The sequence below is a fragment of the Lepisosteus platostomus genome, chromosome 3, assembly GCF_059453375.1.
Source record: "Lepisosteus platostomus isolate fLepPlt1 chromosome 3, fLepPlt1.hap1, whole genome shotgun sequence".
NCBI classification, from domain to species: domain Eukaryota; kingdom Metazoa; phylum Chordata; class Actinopteri; order Semionotiformes; family Lepisosteidae; genus Lepisosteus; species Lepisosteus platostomus.
Window position 1 is genome coordinate 38,097,160 of NC_142613.1, and position 21,000 is coordinate 38,118,159.

The 21,000-nt window shown below is 37.1% G+C and overlaps 1 protein-coding gene across 2 annotated transcripts; it reads left to right on the top strand.

The window, feature by feature from the left end:
• The first annotated feature begins 323 nt into the window (after positions 1–323).
• Positions 324–17,732, top strand: aida (axin interactor, dorsalization associated). 2 transcript variants are annotated; one of them, XM_088625551.1, is made up of 10 exons: positions 324–601; positions 2,029–2,098; positions 3,443–3,496; positions 4,851–4,905; positions 5,836–5,899; positions 8,288–8,400; positions 9,330–9,452; positions 12,300–12,422; positions 12,748–12,865; positions 14,916–17,732. In XM_088625551.1, the coding sequence occupies exons 1-10, from the start codon at positions 495–497 to the stop codon at positions 15,010–15,012; spliced, it is 924 nt and encodes a 307-aa protein (XP_088481677.1). In that variant the 5' UTR covers positions 324–494; the 3' UTR covers positions 15,013–17,732. The 2 variants fall into 2 exon arrangements, with proteins under 2 accessions (XP_088481677.1, XP_088481679.1); XM_088625553.1 differs by having other exon boundaries at positions 8,288–8,391.
• The last annotated feature ends 3,268 nt before the right edge of the window (positions 17,733–21,000 follow it).

Here is a 21,000-nt window from a genome sequence, read left to right on the forward strand (position 1 = left end):
TTGTCATAGGAATGTTTTAAGAAGGTGGTTTAAAACTGGCAGACAAGTTAAAATCCCTCACCAAGAAATTAATTCAACCGACTTTAGTGAGGGGATGTTTGTTTTTCTTCAGCCACTGTTAATCAAGTTGCAAATCTGCTTATTGGTAGTTTGAGAGAAGTAACTGGATCCATTGCGCTCATTTTCCGCACTTTCGACTAATTATATGAAGAAATAATAACGCAACAGTGTCTGCAATGCAAAACTGCAGAAGTGCTATTTCTTCACCACTGTTTCTTTAAACACGGCGCCTCGCTGGATACATTTGTGGAGGCGGAACTTCCTTTTCCATGCTGACGGTTCGGTTGAGAGGCAGAAGGGCTTGGTCAGTGTGGGGTGTTGGTAGCACCGGTTAGCCTGAATGCCTATACCTGGCACACGATAATGCAAAGAGGAAGCTCGAACCCATCTACAATGCTAACTTGAAACGTATTTTGCGACACCAACTTGTCAAAATGTCAGATGTGAATAAGACTATCCAGAAATGGCACGCGAGTTTTAAAAAAGGCACGGACTTTGATTCGTGGGGACAGTTAGTGGAAGCAATTGATGAATACCAAATGTAAGTTGAAAACATTTTAATGTGACGAATAACAGGAGGTGTGTGGGGGGTTGCATAATGAAATGAATATAGACGAACTAAACCAGTATGTTTTACTTCGTGAAGCATCTGCAGTAAGCAGGATTTGAGGCAGTTGGTGTCAATCCCGCGGTTATTCTTAGTTTTTTCTCTCATTATTTTACTTTAGATACAGGCACCTTTGTTGGTCACGATCGTCCTGTAACCAAGCTAGCATCTGAGGGTCATAAAAGTAACTGTTTAATTTAGCTTTGCTGCATTTAGCACTTGCAAGAGGGGTAGGTGAAACAAAATGATTTTTAACACCATTGCAGAATAATGGATTAATTGAAAAACTTTCAACAATATATCGGTTTTGCTAGAGATATGTCTAACATTAATTTTTATTATTCTGCAAGATGCAGTGAGATTTGGACGGCACACAGGATTTAGTAATTCCGTTCAAACAGATCAACAGTATTGTCAACCACACCCTCTCGTTGTTTTGGGTGGAGCTTCGATGGATATGTCATTATTTTCACCCTGCCTTCTGTGGCTGGACTGTACTATCAATGTAGCGCTGTGCCGTATGGTGGTAAAACACATTATTTAAAATCTCAGATTCCTCATCCCTGGATGGATTTTTTTCAGGTTAGGTGAGCCTTTAAAGGTCTTATGCTGTCAGGAAGAGGTACTAGCACGATAGTTTCAGAACTGAAATACAGTATGAGGCTAACTCTGAACTTTTTTTATTTATTACAAGTGGATTGCCGGTTTGTCTTGACCTTTAGAATCCCTGCAGTGTTGGCAGGAGTAAGATTAATAGCTACTCAGTTTGTAAACTGTGTTTGGTCTTGGAATCTACGTGGTTTTGGGAAATAAAATGTCACTTTAATACCGCATTTTTGTTGTGCAGTTATAAATGTGGGTGTGCGCCACTTCAAAACTACATGTTGGAGCTCTTAGTTTAAAATGATTTATTCTTAGCCCACGAGGCGGCGTGGGATCAATAAATAGCAAACTTATCTGTGAGGAACTCAAACAGATGGGTTTGTTTTTAAAATAAGGTAGGAGGTTTGTCAGAAAAAAAAAATCTATACATACACATTTGAAACATATATATCAGAGTATTTTTTTTATCCCTCATAACCTTGTTTGTGCTAGCTGGAATAAAAATGGATATAAATAAACCAAAAAAAACATCCGTTTTCAGGAATTGCTTAGTCAAAAATAGGGTCGCAGTGAACAGGGCATAAAACAGGATACAATCTGGATGGAATGCCAGTTTGTCACAGGGCTCACACACAGGTGCCAAGTCTAGAGAGGCCAGTTTACCAGTATAGCATGACTTTGGACTGTGGAAACAAACCAGAGCACTTGGACATGCGTTTAAAAAAAATCTATTGTTTTATATTGTTATGTTTAATCAGTCTTGCCAGGCAGCTTCAGAAAGAAGTTCAGTCCCCCTCCAATTCATCGGACTTCACAGAAGATCAGAAGGTATGATGGTAATGTCTTATTGCGCCTGCCAGTTGAATCGCCTGGCATATCCCTCTGAGGTTCGGCTCCTAACCTATAATGACAGAACAGCAGTGTTCACAAATGACTTGAAACATCCAGAAAGGATCATCAGAGCAACCACCACTTTCATTTTCCTCTAATCTACTGTACGTCTTTCATGTAGAAAATCCTTTGGTAGGTGTATGTGAAAGCAGGCACTAAGCTGACTGAGTTGGAAGGGAGCTAACGCTTCCCAGAACATAATGGGAATTCTCTCTAACAGTGACAGGGAACTGGGGGGAGCTAGTACAGTATGACTATCGCTTCAGAGATGGGTTTGATGACTCTTGTTGGCTGTAAATTAACATGTTTTTACATAAGAAGTTTGAGAAGGGAGCTGCGTCAGCATGCGTAGGCTGCAAAGGAACGGGTAAAGGTTTGTCCAGGCTGAAAGGAAAAGAAACACAGGGTTTTAGCTGTGGAGTCTTCTTCAGATATGTTTGTATGTAGTACAGGAGAAATGAGAAGAAGTGCAGGACAGCCAAAAAAACAAAAAGGTCTTGGGCTGAAATTAGAAAATGTGATTCAGTTGTTTATTATCTTCCATTTTTTAGCATTGAATTAGACATACTGTACTGTACCAGTAGCATTCTAATACTGTACATCTAATGTCCCATTCTGCCCAGATCAGTGCTGGACAGAGAATTTTACAAAGGCATGATTAATTAATATTAATGCAGCCTTAGCCATCAAAGAAAGATTTTTTGGTTTGACCGTGTCTTGCTGGTAATTTAAGATCTTAAAATGAGTTTAAGTTACTAATGGGGATTTCAGCCTTTGAACATGTGGTGAAAAGCTAATAAATATTTACTGTAAATGGAATGTTTCTATTCAAGAATCATGTTTGCTTGTACGGATGACTCAAAAGGAGTATTGTCACTATTGCATGAGGTTGTTTTTAAAATAAATATTTATTTAATACACCTCTTTATTCCTCTTTCTTGTTGTTTGCATCAACATAGGATAAACATGAAGATTTTCAAACTTAAATTCCAAAGCACCCTTTTATTTTTTCCAAAAAAATCCATCAAGTCCATTAATTTTTGTGTACAGATTATTGCTTTTTGTTTATGTGTATTTTTGTGATTGGCGGGTTTTTTTTAGTGAAAAAGGAGGAGGAAAACATAAAAACAACAGAGATACTAGGAACTACAATATATATTTAAGGAGCTCATACTTAAAGTCTATTAATGAAGTAGAACTAAAATATTCTCTCATTTAGGAGAAAACATGTTCTTTTGTTTCAGGATGATTACAGTTTTGGTCTGTTTTGTCTTTTTTTAGAAAACATTAGGAAAGCTTGCAACATGCCTTGAAATGCGAAGTGCAGCCTTGCAGGTAATTACTCTTTTTCCGCAATTGTCAATTGTCTTGGTTCAGAGGATAAGCATATTTTTAATAGGTGCATCCTGGAACACCATTCCAGGAAGATGTGTTTCAAGCATTGACTGAATTTAGAGGCTAGGCATCTTCGTGTGGACCTCGCTAAGCTTCAAACAAGCTGGCAGTAGCAAAGTCTTATCAGACCACTGGGTTTGATGGAGCTTATAACACTACCAATGCATGGGATGTCTGGGGTATATGTCAAAATTTGTTCTTCTGTTGTTCCTACTGTTCCGAATTGGTGCTGTGTTGAATTACTATAGGCAATGAAGCACATTAGTGCTTTTCTCTCAGGGAAGGCACAGTAGAATACACAACACTTTCACACCATGTGCACAGTACAAAACAGTAAATAATGGCAAATAATGATAGATCAACAAAGCACAATACAATACAGTGGATAGCACAGAACATTAAATGCACATGACAATAAATACAAGTAAAGAGTGCAGAGGTGCATTGAATCCTCAGGCATTACGCAGTTGAATGTTAATGATGCGCACTGCTATAGGTAGAAGCTTTTCATAAGCCTAATGGTCCGTGCTATAATGGCACGCTACTGCTTGCCAGAGCTAAGAGGGTAGAACAATTTGTGGCCAGGATGGTTGGGACCCAGAATAATGGCATGGGCTTTACTGCAACAGCGGATGGTGTGGATCTTATCATCTGATGGTAAGTCAGGTCAGGTGCCATTGCCACCACCTTTGTAGAGCTACCACACTTACCTGTGATGGGGTTGGATCCTGTCCAGGGGAAGTCTTGTATTTTAGTTTAATACATTAAACTAAATAAACATGTAGAAAATAATAAACATTTATAAAACGTCCTTTCTCCCTTGTGCAGTAAAGCTGCTCAAGAATGTATATAGATTAAATATAGTTCCCTCACCACCTATTTATCCATTTATTTATTTATTTTATATTGTTGTTGTGTTCATGTACTTTGTGTGATTTTATGTGACTTTAATGTTTCGCTTGTGTGTTTTCTTTTATGGGAGAAGCCAAAGACAAATTTTCACAGTAGTGAAAATTTACATCAATTTCCCTACGGGATCAATAAAGTCTTATCTATCTATCTAGTGGACAACAATGTATCTACTCTTTGAACATTTGAATTGCAAGGATTAAAAAAAAACATTAAGCACATTCCTCTTTTGCTTTTTCTTTGTCAAAGTAAGCATTTCAATTAATTGTTGAGCTCTGTTAAACAGTGTTGCTGCTACAGTACTTTCATCTGCATTATGCTTTACTGATGTGAGGTTATGACAGATTACACTTGACATCATGTTTATCTTTTTCGTATTCATCAGTGTACCCAGTCCCAAGAGGAGTTCAAGCTGGAAGATCTAAAGAAACTGGAACCCAGTATGTATATCTTAATGTCCAACCTAGGATCTGGAGATCAAGAAATGTTTACGTAGGCTGATTAAAGGGTGTGAATGAATACCACATTTGTGTGTGCATTTTTTGGCTTTAGCAGCTAGATGCAGCCGCAAATACAAAATCTGACCCATGCATTGGGAATATTTTCAGGCTTGTGTTACAAGAATAGGTTCCACTGTGGCAAAGGACTTTGCTGGACGCCAGTTCTGATAATGTTATCATCAGATGTTTTTAACTGTAGAGCATTTGTGATATGGTGCCCTGTTTTATTGTTTTATTTTGATGAACACCCCCAAGTTTTATTAATCGCACTGATTTTTCTTCAGAATTTAAGCTCTAACTGAATTTGACAGATGTTGTTCTCCTAGCCACAACTGTGTCAGACTGAATATGTTTCAGATTGCACACTTGGTTTCAGTGGCAATCAGTGATAAACTGGCACTGGACTGAAAAATCATATCATTTCTCACAATTAAGTCATAAAGGCTCTCCTTAATATACTGTTTTCTTACAATGTAAACAACATAACATCAAGCTGTGTTTAAATTATTCATTTAAATGTTCAAATTAAACTCTTTCTGATTTGGAAGCGGCTGTTGAAATTACCTGTCTGATGCAGAGACCAGATTAAATTTTGTTAGTATGTTAGTGTATCTTTAGTCTTACAAAAGTAATGTAGCAGAGTAAAATTTAATGAAGCACAGTGAACTCTTAGTAAAAGCAAGGTGGGGCCCAGTGAAGAACACTAAACCCTTGCACGGTCAAAAAAAGAAATAAGGTAAATGGTAAAAGGTTTTACCAAGTTTCATAGTGGTGGTATAGGAGAAAGTTTAGATTACTGACTCTATACTCTGCTTTATGTAAGGATCAAACTTTTTTATTGATCTCTTTTTTTCTTCTCTTTGTTAACAGTCATTAAGAATATTCTTACTTATAACAAAGACTTTCCCTTTGATGTGCAGCCTGTGCCATTAAGGTAAAATAAGTTTCAATGTGTACTTTGCTTTTATTTCTGTGCTTTTCTGTTCACATTTTTTAAACCAACATGCTCCATTGCAATTGTTTTCAAGGAAGATGCATAATCACTCATAGAAATGTTGTGGCTGGTGTCACAGACTAATTATAACAAATCTGTGGAAACAGTTATCTTAAATTAGCTTAAATGTGGTGATTAATGCTTGTAAAACCAGTAGGTTTAGCAGTGTTATATGGGGACTGCTTTGTTAATTTTTCTACAGCTAACAATCATTTGGTGTTCTGGTATCCGGGAAAAAAGATCTATAAAAGCACACCATTAGCTACTATAATAAAACATATACATGTATTACATTACATGCTCTGTTCACTCAGGTACACACACTTATATAAATTACAGCACGGGGAATTGTACTTCACCCAGTCAGCTGCTAGTGTATGCAGCTACACTACAATAGATTAAAAAGTTGCTAAACAAAAGTTTTTTTGTTTAGCTTTGCTCTTTATTTAGTGTCCTCTGTCCATGCTATGCTGTCATTGTCTCTTGCACATATGACAGAGCCTCTGCTGCATTATCAACTCTCTGAGTGACTGACAGGCCATCCATTTAAATATCTCAGAACTGTTTGATATCGTGTTTTGGACAGCTAGTGGAACCATTCTTCCTCTAACTAGAGTGGCATTTACTGTAGTTTTGGCTGACCTGGGTCCTGGAGTGATGCAGAACAGCAGGTTTAATGTGTCAGCCTTAAAACCAATTTTTTATGCACCTGGAATGTTTTGACTTTTACCATTTAAGTAGGTGATTTGTTCAGTTAATTTGCTGAGTTTAGAGAACATTTGAAACAAAAGACCAACACTGTGTAGTCTTAACACAGTTAGCTAGTGTTAAGGCTACACAGTGTTGGACTTACTTGAATGGGTTAACTTATTAAATTAATTCACAACTCGCATATGTTCCAAGTCATTACAATCCGATGATTTCAAGGGTGACCTGTAAGATCTGCTGGATTGTGGCTCTCTCAGGGTCTGATGATCAAAAACTTTGCACACTAAACATCTGTAGGGTGTGGTAATTTACATTCAGAAAATTGATGGAAACAAATTATGATTGTTTTGTGATGTGGTGCATCATTTACTTTACACACTTCCTTGACCCTTACTGGATTCTGCTTTCCCATAAGGTGAATTAAAGCAGTTTTCAAGGCTGCTATTATCAGTTTGTGAGAACCATGTTTTTTTTTTCAGAAGAGACCCAAACATTGTAAGAGTATGATGTTCACATTCAAATAGTCAATTTTTAACTTTCTTATCTATATCAATTAGTTTTTATTTCAAGCAGCTCAATACACTTAGACTTTATTCTGTCAAACCCAACCATTTATATTAAGTAATATAACTTGTACTGTATATATTATGTACAGTATGTTGAGAGATATTTAAAATTCAGCAAATGCTTTTGGTTCTAATACTCATTTGTTGCATTTTAGAGCTTTTCAGTATGAAATATTAACCATACAAGTTTATATATTGTATAACCAGACAAATGGAACAAGATTAATTCCAGGCTGAAAAGTAAAAAAAAAAGAAACACAAAGTTTTGGCTGTGAACCGCCTTCATTTAGGAACAACACACAGCATTCTTCAGTTGGACACAAACTTCTTACAGTTTTCCTCAGTCATTATTCACCTTTATGATAACATTTATAATTATGTATTAGTTACGATGTAATTTATGTTTACTAACATAAACTAGAGAGCATTTGTGTTTATCTGTCATTTTCTACCGCTTTGTAAAAGCTGTTATAAATAGTTAGGCGTGTCTGGTAAAACCGTTTATTTTTTAATAGAAACCTTGTCCCAATGTATTTTCATGCTTCAAATTAATTGATTTTATGTACTTTTTAAATAATTACAAATTAAACACATCTTTTTACTTTGAGAAAAATGTATATTTTAAATGTACTGTATGTAGCACGTTTGATTGCATTTTGGCCTAACGGCATTGTCTAGACAAAATTATTTTAAATGCTGTATTTTACTTGTTGTTTATACTTTTGTTATTGCCAAATGATGTTTATGGCTGAGCCTCATTAAATGTCATTCCACAAGGGTGTTCTTTAGGAAAATAAAATCCAGAGCCATGTCTGCTCTGTTGAATTACCTTTCCCTGTTGGAAGGAATTTAGTCATTTCCCACAGGATTTATTCCTCTGTTTGCTAGTTATCTACATACAGATGTACTGTTTTCTCTCACAAAAGTGTCTAAGCTCAAGCAACTTATAAAGAGTACAATCGACACCTAAGTTTTAAATACAGTATGTTACTTTAGACTCCAAAACAAGCAAAATGGATGTATGTATTGTTATTGTTATTACTGTTATTTTTAGGAAAATTCTAGCCCCTGGCGAGGAAGAGAATTTGGAAGTGGAAGAAGAGGATGATGTAGCAGCAGGGTCAGGCTCATCTGATTCCTTCCCCTCTAGAGTTCCGGGTAAAGTCAGTGTTCAAATTGTGCTGTGTTATCGTTTTATGCGTTTTATGCAGCCTGTAATTTGAGTAATTAACAAGACAGGGGTTTTACAAAGGTTGCAATAAGGAAAGGAGCACTCTCGATGACTTTAACAAGTGTAAAAAATGATTTGTGGAATACTGGAAGTAAATAAATAGAAACCCCAAACAAGTACAGTATTCTTTATTTTACTTGTGGTAGACTAACAGAATGACATGCCTGCCTTGTGTTTGGTGAGAAGTATGATTGCCTTCTGTTGTGCATTTAGCCACATGCTTTGTTTTTTCCACAGTTGATGTTTTTTCGCCCTGTCAGTGTTGTGTTGCTTGTCAGTGCTGTGTTGCTTGTAATACATATTATTTCTTTCACACCCTTTTCTGTTGGTCCTGTGCATGGCTTCAACACTTTCCTCATTGCCTGCTACATTCACAGCTTTTCAAGGTATAGTAATACTGTTAAGCATTTGCTAAAATGTATTTATTTTTTGTTGCTTAGTCATTTCTCATAATATTACCCTAGACTATTTGCTTTATACATTTGACCTAGATCCTAATTGCAACAGATCTAATATACAGTTTGAAAAACTTTGGTATTCATTGTCCAGAAAATATGGATGTTGTATTGTAGTTGTAATGAGCTTGTGTTAAAAGAGGGTACTGTTGTTTTTCTGCTACAATTCATGTACAACATTTTTTGTGTTTTTAACTCAAAAAGCACTTCAGTTGAACATTTCTTACTGTGTTTTTCATCCGTTGTTCACCTTCATGGTAACATTTGTAATTATATATTAGTTTCTATGTAGTTTGGAGTGCAACTTTAAAATAGAGAGGCGTTTTAGGCTATGGAATTCTGCCAGATCACCATGGAACTCTGTATACATGATGTTTCTTGCTGTTGAAATAAAAATATTGTTTCATCAGGTACGCTGTTGCCAAGGTTACCTTCAGAACCTGGAATGACATTACTTACAATAAAAATTGAAAAGATTGGACTCAAGGATGCAGGACAATGCATCGATCCCTACATAACAGTTAGTGTCAAAGGTATGATCATATTCTTTTTTTCTGGTTTGAGAACTGAATTCATCGGAGTAGTTCTACTTCTCAGTCTGATTCACCTCCTCCTCTCTCTACCTGTGGCAAGGCAGACAGTAATTCCTTCTGTGGCCACAAGAGGGTGATCTGAGTATTCTATCAATTCCAACCTCTACCCAGTGTTGAAAAAATGTCCACATGCGTAATCGAGTAGGAGAATAATTCACATGGATATTCTAACCATTGGCAGCTGTTCTCTATTTTCTAAGAATTAAAAAAAAGCTAAAGGGCGTTAGTTCTGATACTCTAGCAGCATGATTGTATGCTAAAAAGATAGATTTGTTTCTTAGTAACTGTTGATCAAAAGTCGAGCCTATAGAAAAGAGAAAAGAATCTTCCTTTCCTTATACCAGTGGGACTAGGTTGTGGAAAACAGGAGTTGATCTGAAAGCCACTTAAAGGACCACTTTAAAATATATATACAGAGGCCAAGGCCAGCTTGTCACAAGTGGTGTTATCAACGGGATCGTTCCCTAGTGGCTAGATGATTTTTTTTAAATGGATGATGTTATCAAAACCCTGGTTAAGTCAGTTACATTGCAATAGGAGACCAATAGATTGCAACGAGAGACCAACAGAGCACAGAAACCGTCTTGAGAAAATCTTCCAGGGCCCAGTTGCCTTTTGATGTCCTCTTCCTTTAATGATTCTAAGCCAAGGTCATTACTCTCATAAAAATGTTTAAAGAAGGCTTAGGAGGGACAAACATATACTACAGCCTACAGGCACAGGCACGACAGTTTCACACTAGGGATAGTGTGATACTGCTTCTTTCTACCCCCAGATGTAAAGTACATGTCCATTGGTAGGGACCTTATGAGGTAACTGAGCAAATTGGCCCTGTCAACTATATGATTTACGAGCTGGATTGGAAGAAGAACAGGTTTATCATGTAAATTTGTTTAAGGCCTGGAGAGAGCCAGACTTAATTAAAGCATCTTTCCTTTTCTGGGGTTAATGAATGCACTGGGGTGAGAGAAATGTTCTCCTTCTGTTTCTCCAGCAGAGTGCTGCTGTTTTTAAAAAAAAATTGAACTGAGAGAACCCAGATCATTGAGACTCACCCAGGAGTCTTGTTTGCATGCCACCGTATAGAATTCCAGAGGAGAATAAGTGCAACAGGAAATTGAGGAAATACTACAGCTAGACATCATCAAGCCGTGCAACATTCCCTGCTCTAGTTTTTGTTGTCCGATTGAACATGACTTTTTTTGCAATGACGTCTGAAAACTGAATGTGGTCTCCAAATTTGATGCATATCCCATGTCGAGAGTGGATGACCTCCTGGAAAGGCTGGGAAATTTGTGCTATTTGACCTCCCTGAACCCTTGTCACCTCATGCAAACCCCAAACCAGCTTTTGAATCCCCTACTGGGCTATACAGTACAAAGTCCTGCCCTTTTGATTGCTTGGAGTCTCTGCCATGTTTAATGGATGATCATAACCTTTTGTGGTTGCACATGGGCTTCATGGGCTTCATTGACGATCTGGTTATCTTCAGTGAAGAATTGGACACACATCTGAAGTACGGCCAGACGTTAACCCACAGCTTAGAAAAGAAAAGCAGGACTTCATGTGAACCCCCTGAAGAGTAAACCGGGCTTCAAGCATACCCAATATCTGGGGTATGCAGTAGGCAATGATCAGGTTAACCCTCAATTGGAAAGAAATTAGAGCCATACAGAAAAGTTTAACCCCTAAAACAAAGGACCAAGTCCACATCCTATTATAGAAGGTTTATTCCCCAGTGTTCTGAGAGTGCAAGTGCCCTAACAGACCTCACAAAGAAAATGGCTCCAAACACCAGTCATTTGACCTCAAAGGCCAAGTCAGCCTGTGTTCTGAGCCTGTAGTGATCAAAGCCTCACTTTATGAAATAGTTCTACTTACAGACTGATTGAGAGAGGCCTCAGTGCAGTCTTGTCTCAAATGAGAGAAGGATCATACTATCCTGCTATCTATCTCAGCAGAAACCTTCTCCCTAGAGAGCTCAAGTATGCAGTAGTTGAGAAAGAGGCCTGCTGTTGAAGTGAGCAATGGAATTCCTCAAATACTACCTGCTGGCATGGGAATTCACCTTGTTGACTGACCATGTGCCCCTTGTCTGGATGAAGTCGGAAAAGGAATACTCGTATTACTACGCAGTTCCTCCCATACTGCTTTACTCTAAAGCATCATTCTGGTGTCTCTCACGGCAATGATGGTGCTCTTTCCAGGACCCACTGCCTCGCGTTTCCAACCACTCAAACTGGTTACGTGAGCTGGCAGAGAGGATATGTGGCAAGGCAGCCGGTAATGCCAGCCAAGGCCACAAATGGGAATAGGTTGTGGAAAGCAGAAATGTATGTGAAAGCCATTTAAAGGACCTCTTTAAAATATAGAGAAGATTCTTAATCAGGATACAGAAGCCAAGGGCCAGATTGTCACACTATCCCTATGCCACTTGTCTTCTTAGACCATCTTCATGCCCCAGCTCTGCCTTATCAACATACTTCCTTGTGTTCTTTGTGTTGCAACCCCACAACGTAACCAGGAGATATGCAAATTGCATAGATCTCCAGTCCTAAGCAGGTATCCTGAGTGAGCCATCCCACGAGTTTTCATTTTTTACAGTCCCATACTGAATATTGATTGCTATTTAATATACAATGTTGATATCACTAGTGTACCCCCCAACTCATATCACTCTTATTATTAATAATGATTTGTTGTGCCTGGATAAAGATAAAGTTCCTTTGCTCATGGCATTTTATCTTTCTAAACACCAGACAAGATTCATGTTTTGTTTCACTGTAGATCTAAATGGCATCGATTTGAACCCAGTCCAAGATACCCCAGTGGCTTCCAGAAAAGAAGACACATACATTCATTTTAATGTGGACGTAGAAATTCAGAAACATATTGAGAAACTTCCTAAAGGTATTTACTTTTCACTTCTAGTTTCTTTTGTACTGTATTGAATGTACCCAGCTATATTAGCTCTTTAAATATGTCCATAAACAAATCTTGGCATAGATTTAAAAAGGTTTATACAACTGTCACATTTTATAAGCATGTTTTTTAAATTGAATATATATACCACTGGGAGTATTGTTTCATTATATGGAATATGTTAGAAAACAAACATTCCTAAAGTAAGGTATGCATATCCATGTTTCAGCTTTGAAGACATGATTTTGCTTGGGCAGGTGTTTGTCATACAGGGGATTCTGAAATTCATTGATATCCTTGACCTGTGTTTCAGGGGCAGCTATTTTCTTTGAATTTAAGCACTACAAACCCAAGAAAAGGTTTACCAGCACAAAATGTTTTGCCTTCATGGAAATGGATGAGATCAAACCTGGTTCCATTGTTATAGAACTGTAAGTGCCATTTCACAAAGAAAGTTCACGTTCGTTCTGGCACCTTGTTCCTCAGGAATGAGAGGCCCGTGATTCTTATATCCAGCACCAAACTGCAAGGAGAAAGTTATGTGTTTTAATAATAATTATTAATTATTGCTTACACTTATATAGCGCTTTTCCGGACACTCCACTCAAAGTGCTTTACAGGTAATGGAGGTCTCCCTTCCACCACCACCAATGTGCAGCATCCACCTGGATGATGCGACGGCAGCCATAGTGCGCCAGAACGCTCACCACACATCAGCTATCAGTGGGGAGGAGAGCAGAGTAATGAAGCCAGTTCATAGAGTGGGATTATTAGGAGGCCATGATTGGTAAGGGCCAATGGGAAATTTGGCCAGGACTCCAGGGTTACAGGGTTACTCTTTACGAGAAACACCCTGGGATTTTTAATGACCACAGAGAGTCAGGACCTCGGTTTTACGTCTCATCCGAAGGACGGCGCCTGTTTACAGCAGTGTCCCTGTCACTATACTGGGGCATTAGGACCCATATGGACTGCAGGGTGAGCTCCCCCTGCTGGCCCCACTAACACCTCTTCCAGCAGCAACCTTAGTTTTTCCCAGGAGTCTCCCATTCAGGTACTGACAAGGCTCACATCTGCTTAGCTTCAGTCAGTTGCAGTTGTGAGTTGCAGAGTGATATGGAAGCTGGCCGTTTTAGAAAAAGAGGAAACCAAAGTCATGGATGTTTGCAAATTTTTATCACAAATTTATGGAATCCCACCTTGCATCTTTTTGTACTGTAACACCGTTCCAATTAAAACATGAACATCTGTGGTATGAGTCAATTCAAGAGCAGCAGCACTGAGAGCACTTCAGTATGAGAGCTGCCAATTCATGTTATTATAATAATAATAATAATAATAATAATATCAACACGGTCTCAATAACCTGATTGTTAGTGAGTTTTAAAATATTTTAAAAGTTTGGTAATTGTTAGGTATTGTCAACAGTTGGTGGGTATTGAGTTGGGTAATTGTAATTTATTTATGTTTTGCACTCATAATGTATGATTTGCAGCCCCTAGGATAGTGGAATAATTTGTAATTGCAGTTAAAATGTGTATTTATACAAAGATATGTCGTTGCTAGTATACAATGACTTTAGAAATGAAACCCAAAACAGTCAAAAAGTGTCAATCAAAGCCATAATCCCTTTTTTGCCATGCAATTATTTAATTTTAATTTGACAAAATATAAAGTTGCACTACAGCATATATGTAAAAAATGTCATTCCTGAATGCACTGAAACCATGAAGTATCACTTCTCAAACACAAAAATATATTTTGTACTGTATTTCAGTTGTACAGTAGTTTGAATATAGCAGTGATATTTTTCAAATGCCTCAGGTATTGGTGGGAGTTAAAAGCCTTTAAAAGGTCCCTGTTATCATTGTTGGGATGCATGCCTTGAATTGTGCTGTTTTTTGTGTTTCGCATTAATTGCTTGTTTCAGGTGTTTGTGTAGGTTTTTTTGGCATTAAGTTACAGTAAATCATAAAATGTGGGAGCAAATGTTTTTGATGTATACTTGTGGGATTGAGAGTAGCTGCTGGTTTCCTGAGTATTTTGGTATTCTTGTATATATTCAGGTATTGCATTATTGTACAGTATATCATCTCAATTGTGTTGAGCTGAGTAATTAGCATTATGTTTGTTTTCTGTAACAGTAACCAATGAAATATCCTGCGGGTGGCTTTAAAGGTTTTATAATATTGTCAAACTGTCAAATAGTGTCATACCATGGTAAATGATTTGAAGGTTTATGGTTGAATAAAAAGATTATAAAGGTTAACAAAAAGTCATTGAAAGGGATTTAATAAGCAGGGCTTGGACTGAGGTTCATTTGTAGAATTGGGAGAGATTTGCAAAGCAGTATCTTTGAAGGCTTGAATGCGAAGTCCGATTTTTGTTTTTGTTTCAGATGCATGTATTGATTCTAGTTTGTTGTGTCTACAGGTATGTACGTTTTTCACCCACACTGACCTTTTCGTTTGACTCCTAAAGGTACAAGAAGCCAACGGACTTCAAAAGAAAGAAACTCCATCTTCTGACAAAGAAACCACTCTATCTTCATCTCCACCAGACACTGCATAAAGACTAACTGGGTTCACAGGCAGCGTTACATGTGAAGGGGACATCAAACACCACTCCTGAGCACTGTGTCTGCGTACAGCAGAGCTACTCAGCAGATCTGCTGTTCCTTCCCATCATGCCTCCACAGCAATACTAAACATAGCCACCAAAGCCACAGTGCAACCACTCATAAATCCCTGGTACAGCTGTCAAGCTCTTTCTTTAAAGAGCATCAGTCATGCTGTGGCTTGGTGGCTGCCCTGTTCATGCAATACTTACCAACTACAGTGGCTGAAGTGCTTGTTGAAAAGCCTTCAGAGGCAGGTTACTGTACATACCTAACGGCTTCATACTAAATTCTGAGATGACGGAAGAAATACATGATGTATTATTAAGCAAAATGGATACCAGCAGCCTAAGTGTTGACTTAAGCAACAACATTCCAATAACCAGCTTCAAGCAGCTTTTTTATTTTTAAGGGGAGCTACTTCCGGCTTCTACTATCAAAAGGATCACAATAAACACTCCCTGACAACAAATTAATGTATTCTGTATGAGTCTCCTGACAGGTTGGACTAACACAAACAGGATGTGGCACACTTTCATATAAATGAGTGATCAAAGGTATATTTGGGAAATACCTTTTTAATATGTATAGAATTCATTTGAATGTCTTTTTGTGGATTCTTAGGGTGGTGTCTGACACTCAGTATTTTTCACACGTGGATTAAACCTTATTGATACACTACCTAGTCTTATATAAAAGGGCTTTTTTGCAATAAGGATGCAGTGGTTGTCTGGCAAGCTTGTGTGGATATTTTGTTTAGCCTGAGCATAATGCCTTTAGAATTGAAACTTAATTTTTTTTAAACATAAAATTTTGAATAAAGTGGCAAAGCCAGAATTATCTTTTGCCAGACATCTGCTACTTGCAGATTTGTTCAATTAATATGCTTTTATTTTTTTTTTGTTTGGGATAAGAAACTGTCCACATGAACTTCAGATGATCTTTGTTTTCAATAACCATGGCCTTATTTGGTTGACAAATCTTATTACTAATTAAAGTTTCACATAGTGTCACATAGAAAGAAACACCTTGACAGCAGCAGGCAGGTAGCTTTGCTACATTTGTACACACAAAAAGGCCATGTTCAGTTTCATTGAACACATTAGAATTATCTGTGGTGAAAAGACTTCTTAAAGAACACAAGCTGAAGAGTAAATAAGAAAAAGAAAGTGTTTGGTTTATAGATTGAAAATGTTTCAAAGTTTTTTGCTCTAGAGCAAAGTTTGTTCCCTTTTTCTGTGAAGGTACAGTGAATGCCACTTATTAGCAGACCTGAAAAATACAGTTCTCTATTTGCAACATCTTCTTGGAAACCAGTCTCTTCCTGTCAACTCGAAGGAACTCCTGTAGATGCAGATTGCTAATAGCTTATTTAGGATTTTTAAGGGGCTAAAGTCTCTTCTGAGGTGTAGCAGCAGGATCGTTGTACATGTGCTTTATGTTGTAATTTCTGAATTCTATATAATTGCTTTTAAAAATGTGGACCTCTTTCTTTTTCAGTACAATTTGCATTCTTGAGGTTCTGTTAGAACCCAGGACTTAAAAAGCAAGAAGAAATACTAGGCCTGTTTAAATGGATGGTGCACCTATCGTATGTATAAAAACTGAGAGGTGGGACATCAGATTTATTGCAAGTAGCAGTCTACATTGTGCAGCTTATGTATATCAGCAGTGATTGTGAGTAAGTCATCATTTTGTTCTATATATGTTACTTTTTAGACAGTTTAATATACTCTTCCTTTCTTGGGTCCTGATAGTTTTATACAGTATGTGTTGAGTTTTTTTATATTACTAAAATTGTACAAAACAACACATTGGACAATTTTAAATTTGCTCATTTTCACCTGAGATGGTAAAGCACTATTTTTATTTACTCATAAAAAAACATTGTGTATTTTTGGTTTATATATTGTGCTTTATATATTGTGTACACCTTCATTTTGTTTTTTTCACCCACTTTGTTTATTAGAGGATTATGGTTATTTTTAACCATAATTTTAACCATGGCACGTTGCTACAACTGTTTAATATTGCTGTTTCGTGTACATGTTGAAAATTGAACCGTTATTTACAACGTCCGCATAAAAACATTCTGCTGAGTAACAAGAGGTTGTAAATGAGTGGCATCTACTGTAACTCTCTAAAGGTTTAAATTTATAGTAAGAGACAAGCATGGAAAGGAAATGTGCATTTCTTTCCTTTTAAAATAGTATTGAAATTTCAGCAGTATGTGCTTGGAGGTAGAAAACAATGAAGAAAATTTGCACTCTAGCAAAAAGCTTTGTTAATCATCGTGTGAGACTGTTCTTTAAAAGACATTAGACTTCGGGTATCCTTTTTTTGGGGGGTGTTGTGATGATGTATGTAGATGTCTAATATAAAACTGTAAAATAGAACACTAAAGAAACTTTTTCTGTACCAGAAAAGACATTTCAATTAGTCATCATACATTGTGAATTTCATGTTAATTCATAAAGGCAAAAGCATTCCTTTAATAGCTGTGCACACAAAACCCTGAAAGGTAAGGACTGAATAACTAGGGGACATAATGAAACCAGTAATTGTGCTGCAGAGATCTGTAAAAAATATATTTTATTGTATGCTTCATTCAGAATAGAACAGGCTCACACAGTTTTCATAAGAAGTGTACTAAACTCTAAATAAATCATGTTTCTTTATAATTGTATCATTTTCCTGTCACATTATTTGTTTAAAAATTCAGTAAGAATTGGAGGAACCATTTCACTGGAGATGAATGCTTTAAAATTGACAGGTAGGCTTCAGTTTTGGGGTACTAACTACATGGAGTTTATATGTTCATCCTATGTTCTCCCTATGCTGGGTTTCCTCCAGGTTCTTGTTTACTCTAAAGACATACTGGTGGATTAATTGGGTTCTTGGGAAAACTGGTCTTGGTCTTAGTGTGTGTGTCTATATCTGTGCCAGCGTTTGTCCTGCAGTGGACTGGTGTCCCATCCAGGGTGTATCCTGTCATTGAGCCCAATAACTCTGGTTCCCCTGTGACCCTAAATTTGATAAAGTGATTAGATAATGGATGGATATCAAAATAAAACGTAGCTTTCCTTGACAGGAAAATACAATAGCTACCGTACTTCCCTGGACATGACCTAGCTTCATTCTAATTCATTACGGACATAATCCTAAGTGGTGCTCTAAACTGGTTGTGCAACGCCATGTCGTTTTGTGTTTTTTATCTGTAGCTTGTACAGGGCAGATAAAAAGACCAGTGGTGCCTGATTGTATCAAAGATTTGCTACCTGCACATAAAAACAGGAAGATCGCCCCTTTCCATGAGGAACCTGCATTACCTTATCAAAGTGCTATCACCAGCAAATCGATTTAAATTGGAAAGCTGTTATCAGTTTTGAAGACTTCCAAGGAATACAAGCCCTAACAGGCTTCACAATCACCTGATGCAGAAAGAAATGGTATTTCTGTAACATGCAAGCTGCGGAAGTGTCAGCGTAACCAGGGTGCCATTTCCCAAGACCAGCAGTTTGAAATGAAGTGAAAAATGGCAGTGAGGCAGTTGTTCTGGCTTGTAAAGGAACTTGTGTATAGCAATATTTCAATTGTGAGAAGAACTGCTAACCATTTTAGATTTAGTTGGCAAGATGGGTTTTGCACAATAACTGTTTGTGAGATGGGAAACATATGACAACAGACCAAAATAGTGGTGTGGCTGCCATTTTGATTTAAGAAAGAACCCAATTTCAACACTTGTCATACTGTTACTATAACTATACCTACCGAGCGTGAAATTAACTGGCCAAGTTTGCCCAAGTGTGCAGTTACATGAAATGTGGCAATCCCTTGTGGGTAAAAAAGCTTTGCTGCTACCGGAGAGGTGCAAGTGCAAAGCAGGTTCGAGGGGGATGAAACCAGCCAAGGTTTCAGTGGCTCCTGAAGCAGATGTGGCCTTAGCTGTGAGAACAAAATGGTATTTAAGGAGCCATTTTAGTTCATCCACCATATGTTAACTGTATTAACACGATAATGACACCTACAGCAATGCTATAACTTATAGACTTTTATAACTTGAAGACTATGGTTGAATAATAACGAGTATTTAATAAAAGACACACTTTGATGCAGTCTAACAACTACTGTAGCTATGGCAGTATAGTATGTATGCACAGTTTTGTGATATTTTACAGGCCAAACAGATTATACATGAAATAATATTTTATAGTTGTATGAGTTAGCTTTGGTATTCCAAGCTACTACTGACAGCAAACTGCTGTAAAATTAAACTGCGAGTTTCCTTTTCACAATGAAAGTATTTTCAACCGTGGTACCTACCTTTAAAAATCCTAATGTCAGGTAGTAGTAAAATAAGGGTTAAAGTTAAGTCACAGATAATATGGGTAATTGTTTCCAAATGTAAGGTCTACATCAAATTAAGAGTTATTAGTTGAGGACATTCTGCAAACCATTTATTTTACATATATATTTTCAGAATGTTGATAGTAAAAACAATAACTTCAATGATCTCTTTGAAGCTAATTTACAATTGATATAAAGAGGCACATTTCCCACACAGCAAAACAGACTTTAAGAAAATATAGGTAAATCTTTTCTGCTCACACAAACATCCAGTCAGAAGGGATAGATGTGTTTATTTTCACTGTTTTCATTACATGGGTTAAATCAGAAGTTGGTGGTTTTCAGATCTGGGTGATCTGCACCCAGCAGCTTAATATCTAAAAATTATATTAAATTATATTACCTATTCATCAAAACCTTTGAATTCTTCTCTAATGAGATATGTTGTATTATACCTTATCCTTTGAAAATGTGTAGTTTTGTAAATTCTATCATCTAAGAGAAGAAATAATTTCTGCAGCATTTGAGTGTGGCTTTATTCACCTGCCCAAGCAACAAAGAACAGGCCTAGATTTGGTTTTAGAAGTAAAATGCACATACTGTCCCAGCAAAAGACCAAGGACAGAAATGCCAAAGCTTATTTTTGCTTTAAGATGAAGCTATTTGCATTTGCAATCATAAGACTAATGGAAGTACGACATACTTACATGTTGTATGTTGATCAACTTTGATCATATTGTAACAAAAAATGCTCTGTGGTCAACTCAGCCTTGGCTTCCACCATTTGTGAGTTCTTGAGTCTTCTTGAGGTGTGCCAATTTAATTTTCTTTGGCATGTACTGTAAATGTTCAATCCCACTTAAATCTGAAGATAGACTGCCTTTTGAAGCCACCTCTGGAACTCTTGTTTTTATTAATGTAGCTAATAATGGCTGCAGCTGAATGAATTCTGAAGTATACAGGAACATTTTTGACCGTATACTTACTGTATATTGAAGACAGTTATTCAGACTTACTAGGCAGTACTTCAATGTGCAGCATGGCAGCTACCCAATACATACACCCAATCTGGAGAAGAAAAAAGTGGAATACTATATCTTAAAATTCAATAAAAAAAAAATCCAATTGACCATACATTTTAAAGACTGAATTAAAAAGTCAACAGAAAATAAATCAATGTAGTCAGCCAGATACTGACTTTTATACTCTTAAAATGAATGTCTCCCTATATTTATGGTCACATGAAATCACTGGGTTGAACACAAAGTATGTTATGATCAAATAGATGCATGAACAACCTGAAAATAAAACGAATGTGATTTTCACGTGACAGCAATATAGGTTATGTTGGATGCTGCAGACACCAAACTAATATTACAAATGCCTTCATATAAAAGGACTCTTTCTCCACCAATCCAAAATACACAGTATTTTGCATTCAAAATGTTAAACATTTTAAAAGGTAAATGGATACATTAGTTTATGAGTTTTGTATTAGATTTTTCCCTGCCTACACAATCTGTCTCGAAAGTGTGCAGCAATGTGAGTCTGCTAGGAAGGTGCACTGAAGGGCTGTACTGGAGTATTTGCCATTTCCCCCTT